We start from the raw sequence: 19,733 nt of genomic DNA on the forward strand, positions 1-19,733 counted from the left end.
AAGTACATTCCAACCAAAATAAGGAAGCAAATTCCAAGCAAAAAATGGCAAGTTTCAGCCAATCTGCGCAAGCAGGACATTTTTTATGATAATTCGACTTTCCGGACGCGTTTTGATGCAAGACCAATTGGAGAAGGAAGCTAAGAGGCTTCTGATCATTGTGTCCAAATTTCATAATTTTCCCTAAAGCCAAACGTTCCAGTTCTCAAAGTTAATCCCGCAGAAGTTGTTTTCCCTTCAGAACTGCGCAATTGTGGGAAAATGACGAGTTGAAGGCTTTCCCGATTTTTCCTAGTGGTGTGCGATATATACCTGAAAAGATAAAAGATAAAGCTACATTTTCCATATTTTTTACAGAATTTTCCAGAAGAGAAATCGACCTCAAACTTGGCATGCATGTCAGATGACGTGTTTCGCAAACCAAGGACAAGTCTTCAAGTTTCCCAAAACGAGGAGAAAAATACCCTCCTTGCCGTGAAAAAGATAAAGGGGAAAGGAAAAAAATGCAAATACTACTTACCCAAGGACAAGCATTCAATGTTTCCAAAACCTTGAAGGAAATCACCAAAACTTTCCAACACTTTGAAGGAAATCACCCTCATTACCAAAATTGAAGGAGGTTCCTACGTAAGAAAAGAAAAAACATTTTTCCCACCACCACAAGGAAAAAAAAATCAAGCCTCAAAATACACCAAATGTATTTTGCCAAAAATTATGGAAAATCAATACGCACAATAAGTATGTGCCGATTTATCCATTTCCAAAATTTCTTTCAAGATCAAGCCTCTACAGTCCTTAAAGAAATTTTTTCATTTCTTTCAAGATCAAGCCTCTACGGCCCTTGAAGACAATTATCATTTCAAATCAAGATCAAGCCTCAACGGCCCTTGAAGAAATGTTTCGTTCAAGAAATATGCCTTTACGGTCCTTGAAGAAGCGAACTAATTCAAGATCAAGTCTCAACGACCCTTGAGTTAGAACATTCACATTGCAGGACTTCAAAACACGTTTCCTACATGTGACAAGCACATGCCTACAACGCGCCTTGAAGTGGGGGCATTTGTAGACATATAAAAATGCAAATGATGCATCACAAAGCTCAACATGGCATATGACTCATCACAAATGGACAAGTCATCAATGACATGTGGCACAAATCAAGCAAAGGAAGTACAAAACCTTCCCAAAATTCGGCAAAAGGGAGAAAATATCCCTTAAAATCAGCAAGGGGCCCAAAGTGCTCTCAAAACTAGAAATAAAGCTAATGCATCTTCACAAAACAAGCAAGAATTGAAGATTGATCACAAAATAGGCAACAATGCCTATAAATTTTGCCCAATATGAGGAAAAGTGGCTGAAATTAAGATACAAAACATGCCTAAATTCTCCCATGGACAAATCAAGACACAAATCAAAGCCAAATCCATCCAAAGGCATGGCTTTAGAGGTCTATAAATACAAGGTCCCAAGACACACATAAGGGTCGACAATTTTTACATTGAAGGGTCGAAATTCTCACATCCAGAAGAACATCTACCAAATCTTTGAAGACTAATAAATTGTCAAAGCTCTCTTCAAAGAATGCACAACTAAAGCCGAAGCTTTCATTCGACCAAAGCCGAAGCATTCCCTTGAAGAATCAACAAGCACTTGTGCCGATTCCTTCAAGACTTTGTTGGAAGCTTAAAACTTGTAACGACGTTCAGTTCAAGATCAAGTCTCCAAGACCCTTAAATCAACAAATTCTAGATCAACACTCCTATTGTCGCAGCCCTAAACCTGAGGTGAAGACTATCCACGCATCGTTTCAAGCTCAAAATTGAAGCAATCACTCAATTGTTTGTCCAAGATCAAGTCATCGCGACCCTTGGATCAACAACCTACGCATCTACATCAAATTTGAAGACTAAATCAGAGGAAAATTGTAAACATAGATTGTAACCCTACAAATTCATTAATACAAGTCTACTACTTGTACACGTGTTCTTGTTTCATTCGTTAAAAAAAATTTGTGTTTACAATGTCTTAAGTGGAAAATTATAGCAAACATCACAATTCAGCAAAAAGATATGCAATTGTTCCAGGGACACAAATACAACATCAAATGTGCTGCTGACTCCGAATTCGAAGGCTTCCATGATGGCGATGAAATATTCATGAGGACCACAACTCCTCACTCCCTCTCTGACTCGCACCTGCCCTTCCCTCATCAACACCTCTAACTCGATGCACCTCCTTCCCATGAACTATCCCTATCAGACTCGGATCCCAACGTGATTTCCGATTTAGGCTCTACATCCACTGATCTTCCCAAACCCGACCCACCCCCTCCCCTGATCTCTCCATACTAGACCTGATCTTCCCAAACCTTCCTCCATCACGTGCAAGTGGTTTCTGCTCCGGGATTCTGGCAATGATAAAGCTCAAGAGCCTCCACGATTTGTCTGGAGAAGGTAGAGAGAGAAAGAAGGGTTGGAAAGATAAAGAGAGACAGAGAGAGAGAGAAAGAAAGAGAGAGAGAGAGAGAGAGAGAGAGAGAGAGAGAGAGAGAGAGAGAGAGAGAGAGAGAGAGAGAGAGAGAGAGAGAGAGAGAGAAAGGTGAGAGAAAGAATCTGAGAGAGGCAGAGTGGAAAAGGAAAGTAAAGGGAAAGAAAGATGAAAGAGAGTAAGGTTGAGTAGTGTGTGTGTGAGGCTGCTTCTAATACTGAGTGGGATTGTACGGTGTTGACCAATAAAATTAATATTAAAGTATAAATTATAATTGTGTCCAAACTTGTGAAGGAATACACGAACTATTTTGCTAATAAAACCAAATGATTTAAATATACTAAATCAATGGCTACAAATAGAGGGTCTTATTAAAAATTATAATAACTTTAGCCGTTCGATCAAATTTCAAGAGCCCAGATTTGTGGGTCATGAAAATTAGGTGGAAGGGATCTGGAGAGGATCCCTTTCCAAATTAAAGGGCACAAAACTGTTTTTTGTGCGTTCATAAATTAATAAAAAATTATACTTACTAATATCCATAAAAAGTAAAACAAATTTTTGTATTCAAATTTTGATAGGCACAATACACCATTTTGTAGACACAATTTAATGTGTCTTTTTGTTCAGAATGCACATTTGAGATAATTTTATGCTCAATGGAACTTAAAAACACAAATACATATATGTGCTCAATGAAATTGAAAAGGGAACCAATCAATTGTTTTCTTAAACCTTTTTTTTTTTTTTTTGGTAGTGTAACAAATCACCATTACAGACGATACGTGTAACACGTTGAAACAAACCGCAACCACATCCAAATTCAATTTAAATAAGATAAACAAATAAAAGTAGACATAAACGTGTACGTGTATTCCATATATCTGTGGTTGTGTTTTTGTATTGTATTGTCCCTCGCGGGGAGTATTAGGTCCTTTTGCCTCTCTTACCCTCTCTGCTCCAAAGCTGTCTGCTTCTCTCTTTTTCCTCTGTCTAATTGCTGCGCTCCGCGTACGTCTTTTCCCTGAGATTCCGAGCAAACCGCGTTCGACGACGACTTCACTCTTTTGTTCTTTTTTTTCTTTTTTTTTTTTTAAAAAAAATAAATAAAATAAAACAAAACAAAACTCACTCATCACCCTCCTCACCTCTTCATTTTCACAAATCTTATAAACACCACCACTACCACCACCTACTCATCTTTAAATTATATACAAATCTTTCTGTTTTCTTTATCAATGAGGGCTCATCCGAGGCACGAGCGCCGATGGGCTTCGGACTCCGTCCCAGAGAGGTCCATGGTCAGCGACGGATCATCATCTCCGGCAATGACCGACGACTCCAACTCCAGGGATCAGGAGTTCGTCGAGGTAACTCTCGACTTACAAGATGACAACACGATTGTCCTCCGCAGCGTCGAGCCCACCACCGTCATTCACATCGATGACCTCACAGGAGCCGGAAATGAAACTCCGACGTTGGCTTCAGCTTCTTGGTCGCCATCCCCGATACGGAGAAGCTCGTCCAACAATCGGATACGGCAATTCTCTCAGGAGCTCAAAGCAGAGGCCTTGGCCAAAGCGAAGCAATTTTCACAAGAGCTCAAGGCCGAGCTGAGGAGGTTTTCGTGGAGCCAAAGCCACAGCTCGAGAGTTCTCTCCGCTTCAACTTCTCCGAATGCATCAGCCGGTGGCGGCGGAGGCGGTGCGTTTGACTTGGCGCTGGCCGCTCGCGCTCTGAGGCGGCAGCGAGCACAGCTCGATCGCACTCGCTCCGGCGCTGAGAAAGCGCTTCGGGGATTAAGGTTCATTGGTAACTATAATAGTACGAAGACCAATGGCGTCGATGCTTGGAACGAAGTGGAGACCAATTTCAACAAGCTCACCAAAGACGGCCATCTCTTCCGCGCAGATTTCCCTCAATGCATCGGTACTTCTACTACTAAAACTACTTCAACTCATATGCACATTATATATTCAACTAAGAATTTTGTTAAAAAGATTCGTGTTTCAAAAAATAAGCGATAAAAAAAATGATCGGGCAGTTTGCTGCCTTCTGTAATATTACTATGTTAATTTTGGTACATTATTGATTTTTGTATGTGCGTTGTTTTCGTTTGATTGTTCTTTTTTAGGAATGAGAGATTCGAAGGAGTTTGCGTTGGAGTTGTTCGATGCGTTGGGTCGAAGACGCAGACTGAAGGTTGAGAAAATCAGCAAGGACGAGCTCTATGAGTTTTGGTCCCAAATTTCCGATCAAAGTTTCGATTCGAGGCTCCAGATCTTCTTCGACATGTAGGCATTAATTAATTAATTAACTAATTACAATTATTGCTCGTCAATTGTTTCCTTAACCTGAATTGTATATTCATTTAAAGCAGACACTTGGACAAATACGGCCAAATCGCCGATGTCATATTTCACTTTTCTGATATGTTCAAACTTATATGTAAATATTTTAATTCATTTTTATATATTCCAACAGGGTGGACAAGAATGACGACGGTCGAATTACAGAAGAAGAAGTAAAAGAGGTATTTTTATTTTATTATATTTTTATTTTATATATGTTAAAATAATAACATACATGATGTTCATGAATTAGCCTAACTACGCACCGACCTAAATCATCAAGAAATTTGAGCTCTCTAACAGACAAGTCATGCATAAGCTTCTGGTGGTTTCATATTTTTATGGCCTACACGGTGTCATTTGCTTTATTATAATTCATGGTAGGCAAGATTGGGTGACCATAAATCCATGAAAATTCCAAAACTAACTACCACAATTAAATTAAACAAATACTTAATAAAGGAATTGATTAAAATGTCTCATTTTTCTTGGTTCATACGCATCTTTTTCCATTATTAGTTGGGATAACTAGTGCACAAACGACTTTACATTTTTGTGAGTTTGAGATTGGACGCATGGCATCTCAAATTCTCTGATCTTACCAAATTTCTGGGTATGGTCTAATCGTTTTCAATGGGGTTGGTGAGGGTTTTTAAGTCAATTTCTGGCGGTAAGTAATTTGGTCGTCGTTTGGAAAATTTTAATTAATGTGAACTATCAAGTCAGTGTTGGCTGGAAAATTTAGATTTCTTTTTTAACAAATGTATTATCTACATTAAGAGATGATTGGAAAATTAAGATTTAAATTCTTATTTTATTTTTTACCAAAAAGAATTCTTATTTTATTTGGTATTTATTTTATTTCTAATGGTTAGATCATCATGTTGAGTGCTTCTGCAAACAAGCTATCAAGATTGAAGGAACAAGCAGAGGAATATGCAGCTTTGATCATGGAAGAGTTGGATCCTGAAAGACTTGGCTACATTGAGGTAGGCCCCAATTGCCTAGTTATATCTAAATATAATTTCTTTGTGCGGCACAACTTCTAGTTGGACTTTTTTTTCTCTTGTATATATGTATTTCTAGATAGCCATAAGCGTAGAGATTATTAAATTCCAAATCTTGGAGTCTGTCTTTGTTTGTAGTACGACTTTTACTGTACTTTGTAATGGAAAATGATATATGAATAATCAAAAGAAAATTACTTGAATTATAAATAGGACGTCAATTATGTAGCTGCTATTAATTGCTGATTCAGACATGATTTTGTTTTCCTATGAAAATTTGCATCAATAAGGTCGAAAAATAGTTGATGAATAATTCCAAAGGAAAAGGTAGTGAAATTTTTTCCTAAGCTGGTAATTAAATACGTCATCCAACCATGCATCTTTTCCATTCTATAAAGCATTTCATGACTGCTTCAAACACCTTTCTTTTATCTTAAAAAAAACACTACTCTTTTATTTACATCTAAATACAGAAAAATATTTAACTAAACCAAACTTAGAGGAGATATTCGAATGATTGAAAAAGATGTGACTATTAAACGTCATAATCTTGTGATGATGTTAACGTAATTTAATAATACACGTTGAAATAATCCTCACCTACTACACTTGGCGCGAGTGCCATTCTTACATTCACACGTAGTTATGTTCGCGCGTGGACCTTCTACTTCTATGCTTAATTCTCACTCAAACACGTAGGCACGCGTGTGGGGTTATCAGTTGACATCGTGCACATTTCTGAAATCTTTCTTGCATTGCATGGTAGTCATCTTTGGAAAAGGATCCTCGCTGGATTCTTTCAGGGATTTCATAATCTCATCTATTCATCTAATATCGTGCGATCAGTTTTCGTTAGGTATTATTCGTATTTAATTTTAAATTTTAAATTTTAAAATAATTTCTAACCGCACGATATACAATTAACGGATAAGATCAAGGAATTCATAAGATCCCTAAGAAAATGATCCAGCGAGGATCCTTTTCCATCATCTTCAATATCTTAAGAGTTTGTCCAAAGTGGTATGGTTTTGCTATCGGACTGGGTTCGAGTTCTAACTTTGTCTGGGAAAAAAAATTTATCTCTGATGATTTTGTTGTTTATAACGTGGATGATGATGACGACAGTGAAAATGTTGATGCAGTTATGGCAATTGGAGACGCTTCTACTACAAAAAGATACGTACTTAAACTACAGCCAAGCACTAAGCTTCACGAGCCAAGCCCTAAGCCAGAGCCTCCAAGGGCTGAGAAGGAGAAGTCCAATACGCAAAATGAGCACCAACTTAATCTATTATTTGCAGGAAAATTGGAGGAGAGTCTGGGTTTTGACATTGTGGTTTTGCATTATGATTGGGCTCTTCACATGGAAATTCATACAGTACAAGCAAAAAAGTGCTTTTCAGATAATGGGTTATTGCCTTCTCACGGCCAAAGGTGCTGGCGAGACCTTGAAATTCAACATGGCTCTTGTGCTGTTGCCTGTTTGTAGAAACACCATCACTCGGCTCAGGTCCACCAGGCTTGGCTTCTTTGTGCCTTTTGACGACAACATCAACTTCCACAAGGTACACACGTGCATGACAATCATCTTTCCTTATTTCATACCTTGGTCCCACTTATCTTCGGACCCATTTAGAAAATAAGAAATGTTATTGACACTCCAAAAATCTAATTATACACTCCTTACAAGTATATTTTTCTTTCCAAATATAAAAAGTTTGGAGTGTAAAAGAGATTTTTTAAGTACCAATAACAATTCCCTAGAAAATATAGCATATTTGTTAAATATTTTTTAGTATGATTGTACAGAAGTTTAGAGTTTTTGTAAGCCGTGACTCACACGATGATAGTTAGAAGTAGGGATGGTAACAGTTCGGTTTGGAGATGAAAATACTATATTCATCCCTATAACCATGAAAATTAATCATATCCATAACCACAAATTAATCATTGGGTATTATCCATAACCATACCCACTGGATAACGGATTCCCCATCGGTTAACGGTTATATCCATCTTTGTCGATACAAAAAAATATATTCATTCAATTGACGCATGATAATTTAGTAAATATTAATTTCGTCATTAAATATTTGATGTATAAAATGATTTAATGAATGAATCTTGTGGAGCATAAAAACTAAAGTTAAACATTGATAATGTTGGCTAATCTTTGATATCTCCCATAAGTACCATTGAATTCTCATAGATTTTGATTCATATCAAAACTTATGAACTTTCCCATAAAATACAACTCACATAATGTAATTTTTGTATTTACAGGGATTTGGTGAATAATGAATATACACATGTGTGTGTGTGTACTTTAATACTTTAGTATTATGAATAATTATATTATATATTATTTGGTTCAGATTCGAAGACGGATACGGATACGGATTGGGGATTCCTATAACCATATCCAAAACCATAACCGAATAATATTCATGGTTTTTCCTCATACCCAAATTCAATCCGTTCGGACGGTTATCGAGTTTAACGGTTAGAATTGCCATCCCTAGTTAGAAGAAGTTAAAATGTTTTTGTAAGTCTTCACAATCCTAAAAAGAATGACTGTTGTGACGAAGCCACTAGCTGTTCCCCTTTTTTATAACAAAAGAATTTTTGTAAGGCAATTACTTGATCGATTTCACATGAACGTCTCTATATAACTTCACACCTGCAACTAAAGGTAAACTTGATAAAATTTAGGCCAATGTAAGTTTTAGGGCTAGTTTGGAATTGTTGCGCTTTAAAAAAAAAAAAAAATACTTCTGTTGTATTATGAGAATAAATAGTTGTAAAATAAAGTTGTTAAGTGATTGATAAACATTTTTTGTAAAAATGATTTCAACAAAATAAAAAATAAACAACATCTAGGTTTTTGAAAACTTTTATATAAAATTGTTGTGTATATGTTAAGTGACTAAAAAATAATATGGTATTTAATGTGATATAATAATTGTTAAAGAGAATAATGCAGGGGCAAAAATTGTAATTTTGTAAAATATGCAGGGGTTTACTTGCAATTTGAAAATTTCATTGAATGGATGTTATTGACTATGCTTTGAAAAAAGAGAAAAAAATCCTTTTTAAAAGCATGGTAGACCCTACTTCTGTTTTTCTATGCTTTGTATCGTCATTGACCGTAATTCTTTTAAAAAAAACACTTTTTTTTTTGTTTTACCAAACATATTTGGTTTTCTAGATTTTTTTTTAATAAGCTGTGTTTTTTTTTTTAAAGCACCTCAATCTCAAATTAGCCATTGGAAAACACTAGCTTCATCCAGAAACTATGGATTTGGATCCTCACTGGATCCCCTCATTGGCGATCCCGAGGATCAATGCATAAGGATCGTTCATCAAAGATCGTGCAGTCACAATTAAATGTTTTTCACATAAAACAAGGTTGTTTTACTTTTTAGAAATATAAAAAGCATTTAATTGTGGCCGCACGATCTTTGATAAACGATCCTTATGCATTGATCACCAAGATCCCTAGTGAGGGGATCTGGAGATGATCCAAATCCAGAGACTAGGCAGCAAATGTTGGCGAAATATCACGTGCTATAAGTATTATTAATACGGCCGGTTGTGCAAATATCATCACTTGTTCAGGATCCGAAATGGTCACCTAAATCTATCTATTGGTGATATTGTAACCGTCCTATGAGGTGCCAAAACTATTATAGTAGAAGTATTAAATTAATTTTTAGAAGTAATAAATTATTTTTTTTTAATTTTTTTTATGTCAATATAGTTCAAGTGTAGGGTTTAGGTGAGGGAAACTCACTGGAATATATTCTGGTTTAGGTAATTGCGGATGATTTCCTCTGCAGTTTGGTTCTCTACAGTATAATCGTAAATGCAATGTGCCTTATTGTGATAGATATTTTTTTCATGTATAAAAACATGACGCATCAAAGTGAGACTGTTTAACAGCGAGAATGAAAGTGTCCTTGGTTTGTGGAGGTCCCGAATTTTTTGATTAATCTTGTTACCTAAATCCCTGACTAATTAAACTCAATTCGTGATATGAGATGGGTGATAATATGTGACATCCGTCTGAAATGTGCATTCCTTTGATAACCTTTGCAGACAATTGCTGCGGCCATTGTAGTTGGTGTCATTCTCCATGCTGGGAACCATCTCGCTTGTGATTTTCCGAGGCTTATAAAGGTTTCCGAATCAGTCTACAAGAAGTATTTGCTTCACGACTTTGGAAAGCATAAACCCAGCTATCTAGATTTGATTAAAGGGCCAGAGGGGCTGACTGGAATTATTATGTTGATATGCATGATTATTGCTTTCACACTCGCTACACGGTGGTTCAGGCGTAACCTCGTTAAGCTTCCCAAGCCCTTCAATAGGCTCACTGGCTTCAATGCCTTCTGGTATTCACATCACTTTTTTGTTATTGTCTACGTCTTGCTCATTATCCATGGCGTTTTCCTCTATCTCGTGCACACGTGGTACCTAAAGACGGTAATCATTTGATATCCTTCAATTGATTAGAAATATATCTTCAATTAAGTAGGGTTGCTAATAATGTCTAAGTTGCTTAATAAAGAATGTTATATTCATGTTTTTCAGACTTGGATGTATCTTTCTGTTCCTGTTTTACTATATGCTGGAGAAAGAATCTTGAGAATCTTCCGGTCTGGCTTCTATACCGTCCGTCTTCTGAAGGTGATCATATAAAGGGCATTAATACGCAACTTCTGTTGTTAGAAAACTAGAATTTATATATTCTTATTTGATAGTAAATTGCAACCTAATGACTTATTTGATTAGACATTAATCCTGAACTTGTAGGTTGCTATTTATCCTGGAAACGTTCTCACATTGCAAATGTCGAAGCCACAACAGTTTAAGTACAAGAGTGGACAGTACATGTTTGTACAGTGCCCAGCAGTTTCTCCGTTTGAGTGGTAAGTCACCATGGTGATTCCCATTTATGAAAAATACTCAATTTTAGTCCCCTGCCTATAATTATTGTATGGATGTTGTTTCTGATTTGCTCATTCTGAGTGTGAATTTGTTAAAATATGTATGTCAGGCACCCATTTTCGATTACATCTGCTCCCGGTGATGACTACCTTAGTGTTCACATTCGTCAGCTTGGTGACTGGACGCAAGAGCTTAAGAGGGTTTTCTCAGAAGCTTGTGAGCCTTCCTTAGCTGGGAAGAGTGGTCTTCTAAGGGCTGATGAGACAACCAAGACAAGGTGTATATCATGATATTATTAGTATTTTGCTCTCAATTTTAGTATGATATCTAAACACAATTTTCTGGGCACCAGTTTGCCCAAGCTTTTAATAGATGGGCCTTATGGTGCCTCAGCCCAAGACTACCGGAATTATGATGTCCTGCTGCTTGTTGGACTTGGAATCGGTGCAACGCCATTCATCAGTATTTTAAAAGATCTGCTCAACAATATTGTCAAGATGGAAGAGCAGGCAGTAAGTATATGTATAACTTGTGCACCCATTCTGCTTATTGTTACTGCTATTTCACTATCCCAATGTTATCATCTAAATCTGTGTCTCTTGATCACCAAGTCCTTTGCATCAATGAGAACTCACAAATTTGCTTTCTTCTCTTCAGGATTCTGTTTCAGATTTCATTAGAACATCAGAACTAGGTTCTGGGAGTATAGATTCTCCCAATCCCAACAAGGTTTATCCAAAACGAAAAAAGCCACTGAAGACCACTAATGCCTACTTTTATTGGGTAACAAGGGAGCAAGGCTCATTTGATTGGTTCAAGGGAGTGATGAATGAAGTTGCAGAGCTTGATCAAAGGGTAATTAGACATGTTCCGTGAAATTGCTTAGGTATATAGATCGATGACCATAATTAAGTTACTTATAACATTGTCATGATTTGTTATTTACTTTTAGGGTGTCATTGAGATGCACAACTACTTGACTAGTGTGTACGAGGAAGGTGATGCTCGATCAACACTCATCACCATGGTTCAAGCTCTCAACCATGCTAAGAATGGGGTGGACATTGTGTCTGGCACAAGGGTAAGATATTTGATCTCTTTTATTCTATAGCATCTCATGCATGCTGGCCTTTCAAGCATTGCTCTTTCCACCACAGATTTTTGTGGCATCGAAGCTGCAACCAATGCCTTAATTTGTCATTTTCTTTTTCTTCCCATGACATAAACTTGGGAACTTTTGCGTTACATATGATTCACTTGGGATGTTGTTAAGTCACCAAAACCGAGTGGATAAATGGTCCATTGTGGTTCTGTTTTCATTTCATAAATAAGATACTAGCTAGTTGTATCCGTGGCACCCCATCATTAGTCCCTTTTGGGTATAGCGTCGAGGTGGCGAGCACTTCCCTGGATCATCGTCGTGACAATAACCGTACTTATTATTCTTCATTCTTATATAATTAGGTGCGGACCCATTTTGCAAGGCCTAATTGGAAGAAAGTTTTCTCAAAAACTTCCTCCAAACACTCTAATGCAAGGATAGGTAAGTCAATATTCTTAACCCTATGAAACATAAGCAGAATTTGCTTGCTTTCTCCTAATTCTTTTACTAATTAACCGTGTTCAAATATTGGATTAGGGGTATTCTATTGTGGAGCACCAGTTTTGGCAAAAGAACTCAGCCAGCTTTGCTATGACTTCAATCAAAAAGGTTCAACCAAGTTCGAATTCCACAAGGAACACTTTTAGAACACTCTGGGGAAATACTTATATATAACTACCATGCCTTTTAGCTTCTCCATTCAAATCCATATCCCTTCCTAATACCTTCCTTCCTTGCTGAGTAAGAAATTTTGCAATAATCTTAATTCAATATAAATAAGAAAATGAATTTTGTACAGTCTTGGCTAGAAAAAAGAAATAAAAAGAAATTTGAAGTGCATACATATATACTTATAGAAATATTCTCTATCTAGTATTTAGCCATATAAAATAATGTAAAGAACCACAACCAGAAAAAAATATTCTCGTTAGTGAGAGGACTATGAAAATTTTGATTGCTGCTTTCATCCTGCTTTTGTACACATGGAAAGATATGATAGGTGGTAAGATGTACAAGGTGATCTAAAATGCCATTGTTGGGGACCTAGTAAAGCTAGAGTGCGATACAGCTTCAATGGAGAAGTTTACCAAATTGGTAATGATTTGACTTGGATGGGGGGTTAATGGAAGAAAGCATTCATATGAAGACAGATTGGAAAAAGGAAAAGTTAACAGAAGAAGGTTCTTTCCGTGGACTATGGAGGTGGAGGAGTGAGATGGCTTTGTCTGTTGGAGTGATTGATCTCCTCCATTTGTGAAGTGGGCACAGATAATATCCTTTTAGAATATGTGGATGATGCAGTTGCCATGCAGGCTGAAAGACCACTTGCAGATGCATTGTAGTTACTTTTCAGGTTACTTTGCAGTAATAAAATTTTGCCTGTAAATGGGGATCATACTTTTTTTTTCATTGTGGTCAATCCATATGAAAGAAACATAATATGGAATCTCTTTTCTCTATGAAATTATGTTACCAACATAAGTGTATTTTCTAAGAAATTCATGAGTAAAAGTTTTAATTCAGAAATTGAGATTCCAAATCTAAACTTTTTATAGTTCACAAGATATGAGTCATTCAAAATATAACACAATCAATATGCAAATTGGAGTTTACTAGCAAAATTTTGCAATGACATGAGATATAATAAGAAATTTTTCGTTTGTTCTGGACATCTTTGATAGTTCATTATGCAATCACGTTTACATTGTATATTGATCTTATTAATTTGGAGATTTTCATATGGCATGGTTGTGAGAGTGATTTTGAGAGCTTGAAGTAAAACAATTTTGAAATACACATTAAAACTAATTTAGCATGTATTCAGAAAATAGCTTTCTTTTTAAAATCTTACGTGGCCTAAATAATATGTGAGGTGCTAATAAAAAAAAACGTTGGCTAAAAGTTGCATGAGTGTGGATATTGATTTTTCTATGATCACAACAAACACAAGAATTGTATGATTATAAGAGAAGGGAAAAAAAAAAAAAAAAAACCTAAAGAATTTGTAAAATAGAACGAATACAAACTTTAATCGACGAAAATCATTTTTAACTCAACATATTCAGGGGATTTCATGGTAACTGATTACTAGAGCTATAAATTGGCTCAAAACAGTTTAAGATCGCACCGGATTTGGCTCATCAAAGCTCGGTAGTTCAAGCTTGACAAGTAACAATACTTAAATGAATATATATATATATATATATTAAATTGTTGTAAAAAAAATAATAGTTTTTATTTTCGTATTCTTTGTATAATACGTATTTAATTTTAGCTCACATTCCGAATTCGAGTTTTGTCACTAATTCCAAGTCCAGGACGTGACAAACATGCTATCCAACGTTGAATGTCACCACGCACCTATGAAGATCGACATAACTCCGGTGTCGACTTTGGGCTGTTAATATACAGGCACGAATCAGAGTAAGTCCACTCTTAAAAAATGAGCTGGCTCAAAGTTCATTAAATCCACCTAAATGAATAGCAATTAACTTGATTGAACAGTAATTGGTCAAATGCATCTTCACCACTAAAAAATAAGTTGGCCTAAAGTCTAGTCAACTCGTATTAAAATATTACTAATTTTTTATGAAATAATAAAAAATAATTTTATTTTTAATTTTAATTTTGGATAGAATTTTTAACCAATCTTGTCACGCCACATGTCATTTTCCGAAAGTACAATTTTTGTAGAAGATGGTTAGGTATTTATATAAATAAAAAATCGTTTAATTTTTTTTTAAATATTTTTTATTAAGTTAATTAATCTGGACCGTTGGATTTCAAAAATGTTGAAATTCAATAGCCCAAAAAGTGGACATGTGGCCCACGGTGAGATTCTAACAAAAGAAATCAGCCATGGCTGACGTCAGATAGTCCGGTTCCTCACTCAGCCCATTCTAAGACGGCCTAGAGACTGGGGTGGACTTTGGGCCGATCTATTTTGTGGGGTGGAGTGAGGTTCTGTAGCAATCTGTACCTCATGCAAATGCAGTGTAGTTATTTTTAAGGTTACTTTGCAGTAATGGAATTTTGCCTGTAAATAGGGATCATATTTCATGGGTTTTTTTTTTTTTCATTGTGGTCAATCCATATGAAAGAAACATTTTTTTTATTTAAATTTTTTATTATTACTAAGGAGAGAGGAGATGGTTCGAAACTATTATAGTAGAGGGGAGTTTCGAACTTGGAATGCATGAATAGAAAAAAAAAAAAAAAAAACATAATATGAAAATGTCTTTTAGAAGATTTTGGCATCCAGTGTAAAGTACCAAATTATAATTAATTTTAATCTCTATCAATCTCATTCACTTTGGTCGTTATAATTAATTTTATATGATTATTTGCTAAACCATTGAAGTCTTCATTCTTTTTTGGATGCCATAGTCTTTAGCTTTGGGACAACACAATAACTTATAATGTAAAGGTTGGGATATCTTTTCTTTATGAAACTACGCTCCATATAATAATATTCACATATTAAACCTTGGAATCTCTATGAAATTTATGAGCGGAAAGTTTAAATCAGAATTAAGGATTCCAAATCTAAACTTATATAGTTCACAAAATATGAGAGTCATTTCAAATATAACACAATCAATATGCAGATTGGAGTTTACTAGCAAAATTTTGTAACGACATGAGATGTGATATAACCTACCCCCACTCCACACCAACTCAAAAAACAGGAAAAAAGAAGAAAACAAAAAATCTTTAATGGGCTTCGGGTTTACAGGCTTAATTCTAGCTCAACCTGTTTTAAATGGGCTATGGACTTTCAACACTCCGATTGACTTCGGGAGGTTTTGAGACAGCTCTTGTAACTCATAGCTAAAAGTTGCATGATTCTGGAAATTGATAATTGATTTTTCTATGATCACGACATACGCAAGAATTGTGTACTTATAAGCTCACCTTACCATATTAAGGTGATTTACATGGTACCTGTCTAACTGGTCACATATTGAACTATAATTATCGAACATAGATATGTTCATGTCATACATTAATCGGGAACTATTGTCATGAAAAAAAATACTACTTTTATCAGAAATCATGCATTTAGAAGTAATCGTATTCCGGGGTCAAAGTTCAGAGCCACTACTCGGGTGATTTTCGGATCGCTCTTTCGATTATTCCCAGTAAGGTGCAGAGCCCAGGTTTGAGTGTGTAACCCACAACCCTTAGATTGCATAAATTTTCCAGAAGTTGGATGGTGCACTGGAAGTTGCCGAACAACAGGGTCATGTCCTAATGTCTGTTGTCCTCCTAAGCGTAATAGCGCTTAATACGACTTGAGCCTCATAAGTTGCTAACAGGAACACCACGAAATGGGCTATAGGAGACTCCTCTAACACAAACACTTTTAAATTTTTTAGACTTGCACCTTTGTATAGTTTTCAAAGCAATGTGATATATGGGATGTTGGGTATTCCTTGTACTATAAAAAATAAAAATGGAAAGGAAATAACAAACAATAGTCATGCGATATTCAAGCTACATTCTTATTATAAAAGAATAGGGGTTTGATGGGGGAGAGGGGTGTGATTGCTTCTATCTTAGACTGCCTACATATCTCCAAACTTGGAGAATCAAATCTCAAACATAGTTCTAAGAAAATATGATGCAATGTGCGTTTACATTAGGGTTCATCTTGACGAAAGTGCCTGGACATAGGCAAGCTTTGGAGATACTTCTCCATGGCTACGCATAGACGGGTGTTGATGCTCTTTGTGGCTGAATCTATGGTTGATGACCTACATAACTTCTCATGTCAACAAAGAATCAAACCACGTCTAGTCCACTGCATATTTTTAGAAATACATCTGGACTTGGGGATATTCTACCTTTTGGTGATCGAAGCTCTACCCGTGTGTGCGAAGTTGTAGGTTCCTTTGCTTTCACGTGCTTTGGCATTGGCCAAATGCTCTTGCTCCCCATATAAAATTGATGCTGAGGATTGACTTTTTAGCTGGTCGTCGGTCTTCCTCCTTGTCCATGAGTTCATACTGCTTGGACTTACCTTGACCTTTCTTTTCATTAGGTTTCCCTTTGTTGGCTTTGTCATTCACAAATTCCCAGCAACCTAGCAATATTCCTGATCAAGTAGATCATAGATATGATCATGGAACGTACTGTAATTTTGAAAAGTGTGGTCGTGGCATAGGTGGAAAGAGCAGTATTCATTTAGTGTCTTCTTAGCTAGATGATCAGGAAGAGGTTTAGGCTTTTTAAGGAAAGGTTTGTCCTTAATGTTGTGGAAGACTTTGTTGATTGTAGTATTCAAGGTAGCATAATGCTTTGGTAGATGAAGCTGGCTTGTCCTTGCGCCCTCTTTGGTCATTCTAACAGGGAGAATAAGGCGAAGTATCATGTCCATCCCTCTTCCGATCGAACCTCATGTCTTGATCCAAGTCAAAGTTCATCCTTTGAGCTCTGTCACCCTAGCCAGTAATGTCATCGACTATGTCAAACCATTCTGCCAAAACATACGTCATTGTTGTTATACAACTCTTAGCATTCCGGTAATCCATAATGTGGTAGTTTCGATCTAATTCTCCATAAAAGTATTTTAACCTGGGCTCAGTAAACTTTTTCGGATAAGGTGCATATTCCATGGTTAAAGAAATAGGATCTCTAGCCTTGTTGACAACTTTGCTAGAGAGTTGATTCCGAGCGTCCCTTTGAGCATTCCTAAGGTTACCATGGTTTAGTGGCATGCGCCATCCTTACTCTTCAGATGAATCCGATCGTCAAATTCGAGGTGCCGAAGTTCCAAGTAAAAGGCTATCGTAGTGTCCAAGGGGTCGAAGTTACGCTAAACTCTGATCCTGTATGAAATGGTCTGACTGACACTCCGGCCATCATGTTGTTCCGCTTGCGAGTTCAACTTAGCAGTGTTGCCGGGGTAAAAACAGGCATTGGTACAATCGGCTATCCATCAAGGGTGATGGAATTCAAGCTTCCAAAACCGAAGATAGGGACTTAAGTTTGCATAGTAGTTCCGTGAGTATTCTTTAGAGAGGGCAGGGCATGAGCGGATTATCATAAACATCTTAAGTTATGCCTTAGACCCTCACCTTATTTAAAGAAAGTAAAATTGGAGGACTAGCCAAGGGATTGGGAATAACCATAGAGTTGGCAAGCTCTTATTTTTGGAGAAACTTTGTGGCTTTCATGTGCCTTTCGAAGTCGACAAAGTTTGAACGATTCTTAGCCTGAGAAGCCTGAGAAGTTGTAGATCGTTGACATAAGTAGTGATCCTTAACAAGGTTTCCCATATCTGGTCTATGGTGCGGGGAACTTTACCAGTAGGAGCGTCACTGTTACCCGGAGCGACAAAGGCATTTGGGAGTTGATTGCTTCCACCCTATGTGTTGGTGTCAACGTTCACAGAGTTATCTTCAGTAGATATGGTGTAATAGACTGATTTGGTAAAAGGACTATGAGTTCACATCTCAATGAAAAACACCAATTGTTGGAGCCAAATTTGCGCACTGGTGGGATACCAATCAAACATTCTCCGAAGGTTAAGTTGGTCAGCAATATTGATACTCAAGTAGTGAGCAAGAATAACTATGCGTTACAGGATTGTTACCAGTGTTAAGCCCTAAACAAGGGTATTTATACTAGTCCGGAGAAAGACCTTTTAAAATATGGAATATGTATTAAACTGGATAATCCAATAGGATATCTAGGAATATATATTGTTTCCTCTTACGTTGCATGCCAATCCCTAGATTGTAGGAATCTTCAAGAATATAGGAAATTCATTTAACCTTAGCCGGATCATGTTTCCGTATCTTGTAATAAGAATGGTCAAGCTTAGTAAAGTCGGTGGACTTTGCCTACCTTTCCGTAGCACAGTAAGATGTTGTGGCATCGTGGTCTACTTAAGCAACTCAATCCGATTGGAATTGTTGAGTCAGTGACCGAAATTCTAAGGTAACGATCCTTCTTACTCCGACCCTGGAAAATCATGGTCCCACACTCGGCCCTAAAAAGATTTTAAAAATCCTTCATCAATACATATGCTTTCACTAAAATAGTGATTCATATAACTAACTGATTAAGTTGAAGTGATATGATGATGATTAATTGTAAATGGAAAGACTAAAAGCATCTCCAATGCTTATCCTCAAAGCTATCATCACCACCTTACAGACTTTAAAAATGAGGAATAAGGCCTTCAAATGCACCTGAAATTAAGCTCTTAAAGTATAAAGACTCACCAGAGGCAAGTCCTTACATAAGGGACAACACCTAGATGGATTTGGTGGAGCTTAATAGGCATTGGGAGTGGAAAACTCGTCCCACCTACGTGTTTGCTGCTTTGCAGTTGGTACATTACTCCATCCACATGCAGAATGCTGCATTACTGGCCAGACAAATGTTGACGTAACTGTAGTCATGTGTCTCGCAGCACATGCTGCTTTATTAAATATTTATGCTGATGTGCTTCATTCAACGATATAGACGTGTTGTGGTGTTTTTTCACATTTTTAACGTTGAAGATCAACTATTTGAATTAAACTTTGAAAGCTACCATTAGAATTCAATGGTGGAGCTTCATCCCACCAACTTTAGTAAGGAAAAAATGTTGGTGTCGGAATTTGAATTATTTTTTGGAAACTTTCGTGAAAAGGGTTTGGGCTAAGTTTATTTTAACCAAAAACCATGCTATAACTTTATTTAATGAAAAAGAATTAAAATTAATGAAAAACCCTTAAATTTTAATAAATAAAAAAAGACAAAAGAACTTAAATTTTAATGAAAATGACACAATTTTAAGATAAAAACAAAATTTAAAAAAAAATACCTAATGCGTAGGACCCT

At 36.5% G+C, this 19,733-nt stretch overlaps 1 protein-coding gene across 2 annotated transcripts; it reads left to right on the forward strand.

The window, feature by feature from the left end:
• Window positions 1-3,412: 3,412 nt before the first annotated feature.
• LOC137712741 (respiratory burst oxidase homolog protein A-like) lies at window positions 3,413-13,418 on the forward strand. Of its 2 annotated transcripts, XM_068451891.1 has the most exons (15): window positions 3,413-4,416; window positions 4,622-4,781; window positions 4,972-5,020; window positions 5,714-5,827; window positions 6,988-7,410; window positions 9,944-10,330; window positions 10,439-10,534; window positions 10,661-10,776; window positions 10,905-11,072; window positions 11,148-11,307; window positions 11,453-11,650; window positions 11,748-11,876; window positions 12,260-12,338; window positions 12,435-12,506; window positions 12,889-13,418. In XM_068451891.1, exons 1-15 carry the CDS (start codon window positions 3,726-3,728, stop codon window positions 12,921-12,923), a joined length of 2,877 nt encoding a protein of 958 aa, XP_068307992.1. In that variant the 5' UTR covers window positions 3,413-3,725; the 3' UTR covers window positions 12,924-13,418. The 2 variants fall into 2 exon arrangements, with proteins under 2 accessions (XP_068307992.1, XP_068307991.1); XM_068451890.1 differs by having other exon boundaries at window positions 12,435-13,418.
• Window positions 13,419-19,733: the final 6,315 nt, after the last annotated feature.

This window comes from Pyrus communis, chromosome 13 (genome assembly GCF_963583255.1).
Source record: "Pyrus communis chromosome 13, drPyrComm1.1, whole genome shotgun sequence".
In the NCBI taxonomy this organism is placed as follows: domain Eukaryota; kingdom Viridiplantae; phylum Streptophyta; class Magnoliopsida; order Rosales; family Rosaceae; genus Pyrus; species Pyrus communis.

What these genes read in the sequence shown, in the direction of transcription:
- LOC137712741 (XM_068451890.1), top strand. Translation starts at nt 3,726, where the DNA reads ATGAGGGCTCATCCGAGGCACGAGCGCCGATGGGCTTCGGACTCCGTC. An exon ending in CTCCAGATCTTCTTCGACAT is followed by an intron (nt 4,782 to 4,971) that starts GTAGGCATTAAT and finishes ATATTCCAACAG; the next exon opens with GGTGGACAAGAATGACGACG. An exon ending in ACACTCTAATGCAAGGATAG is followed by an intron (nt 12,339 to 12,434) that starts GTAAGTCAATAT and finishes ATATTGGATTAG; the next exon opens with GGGTATTCTATTGTGGAGCA.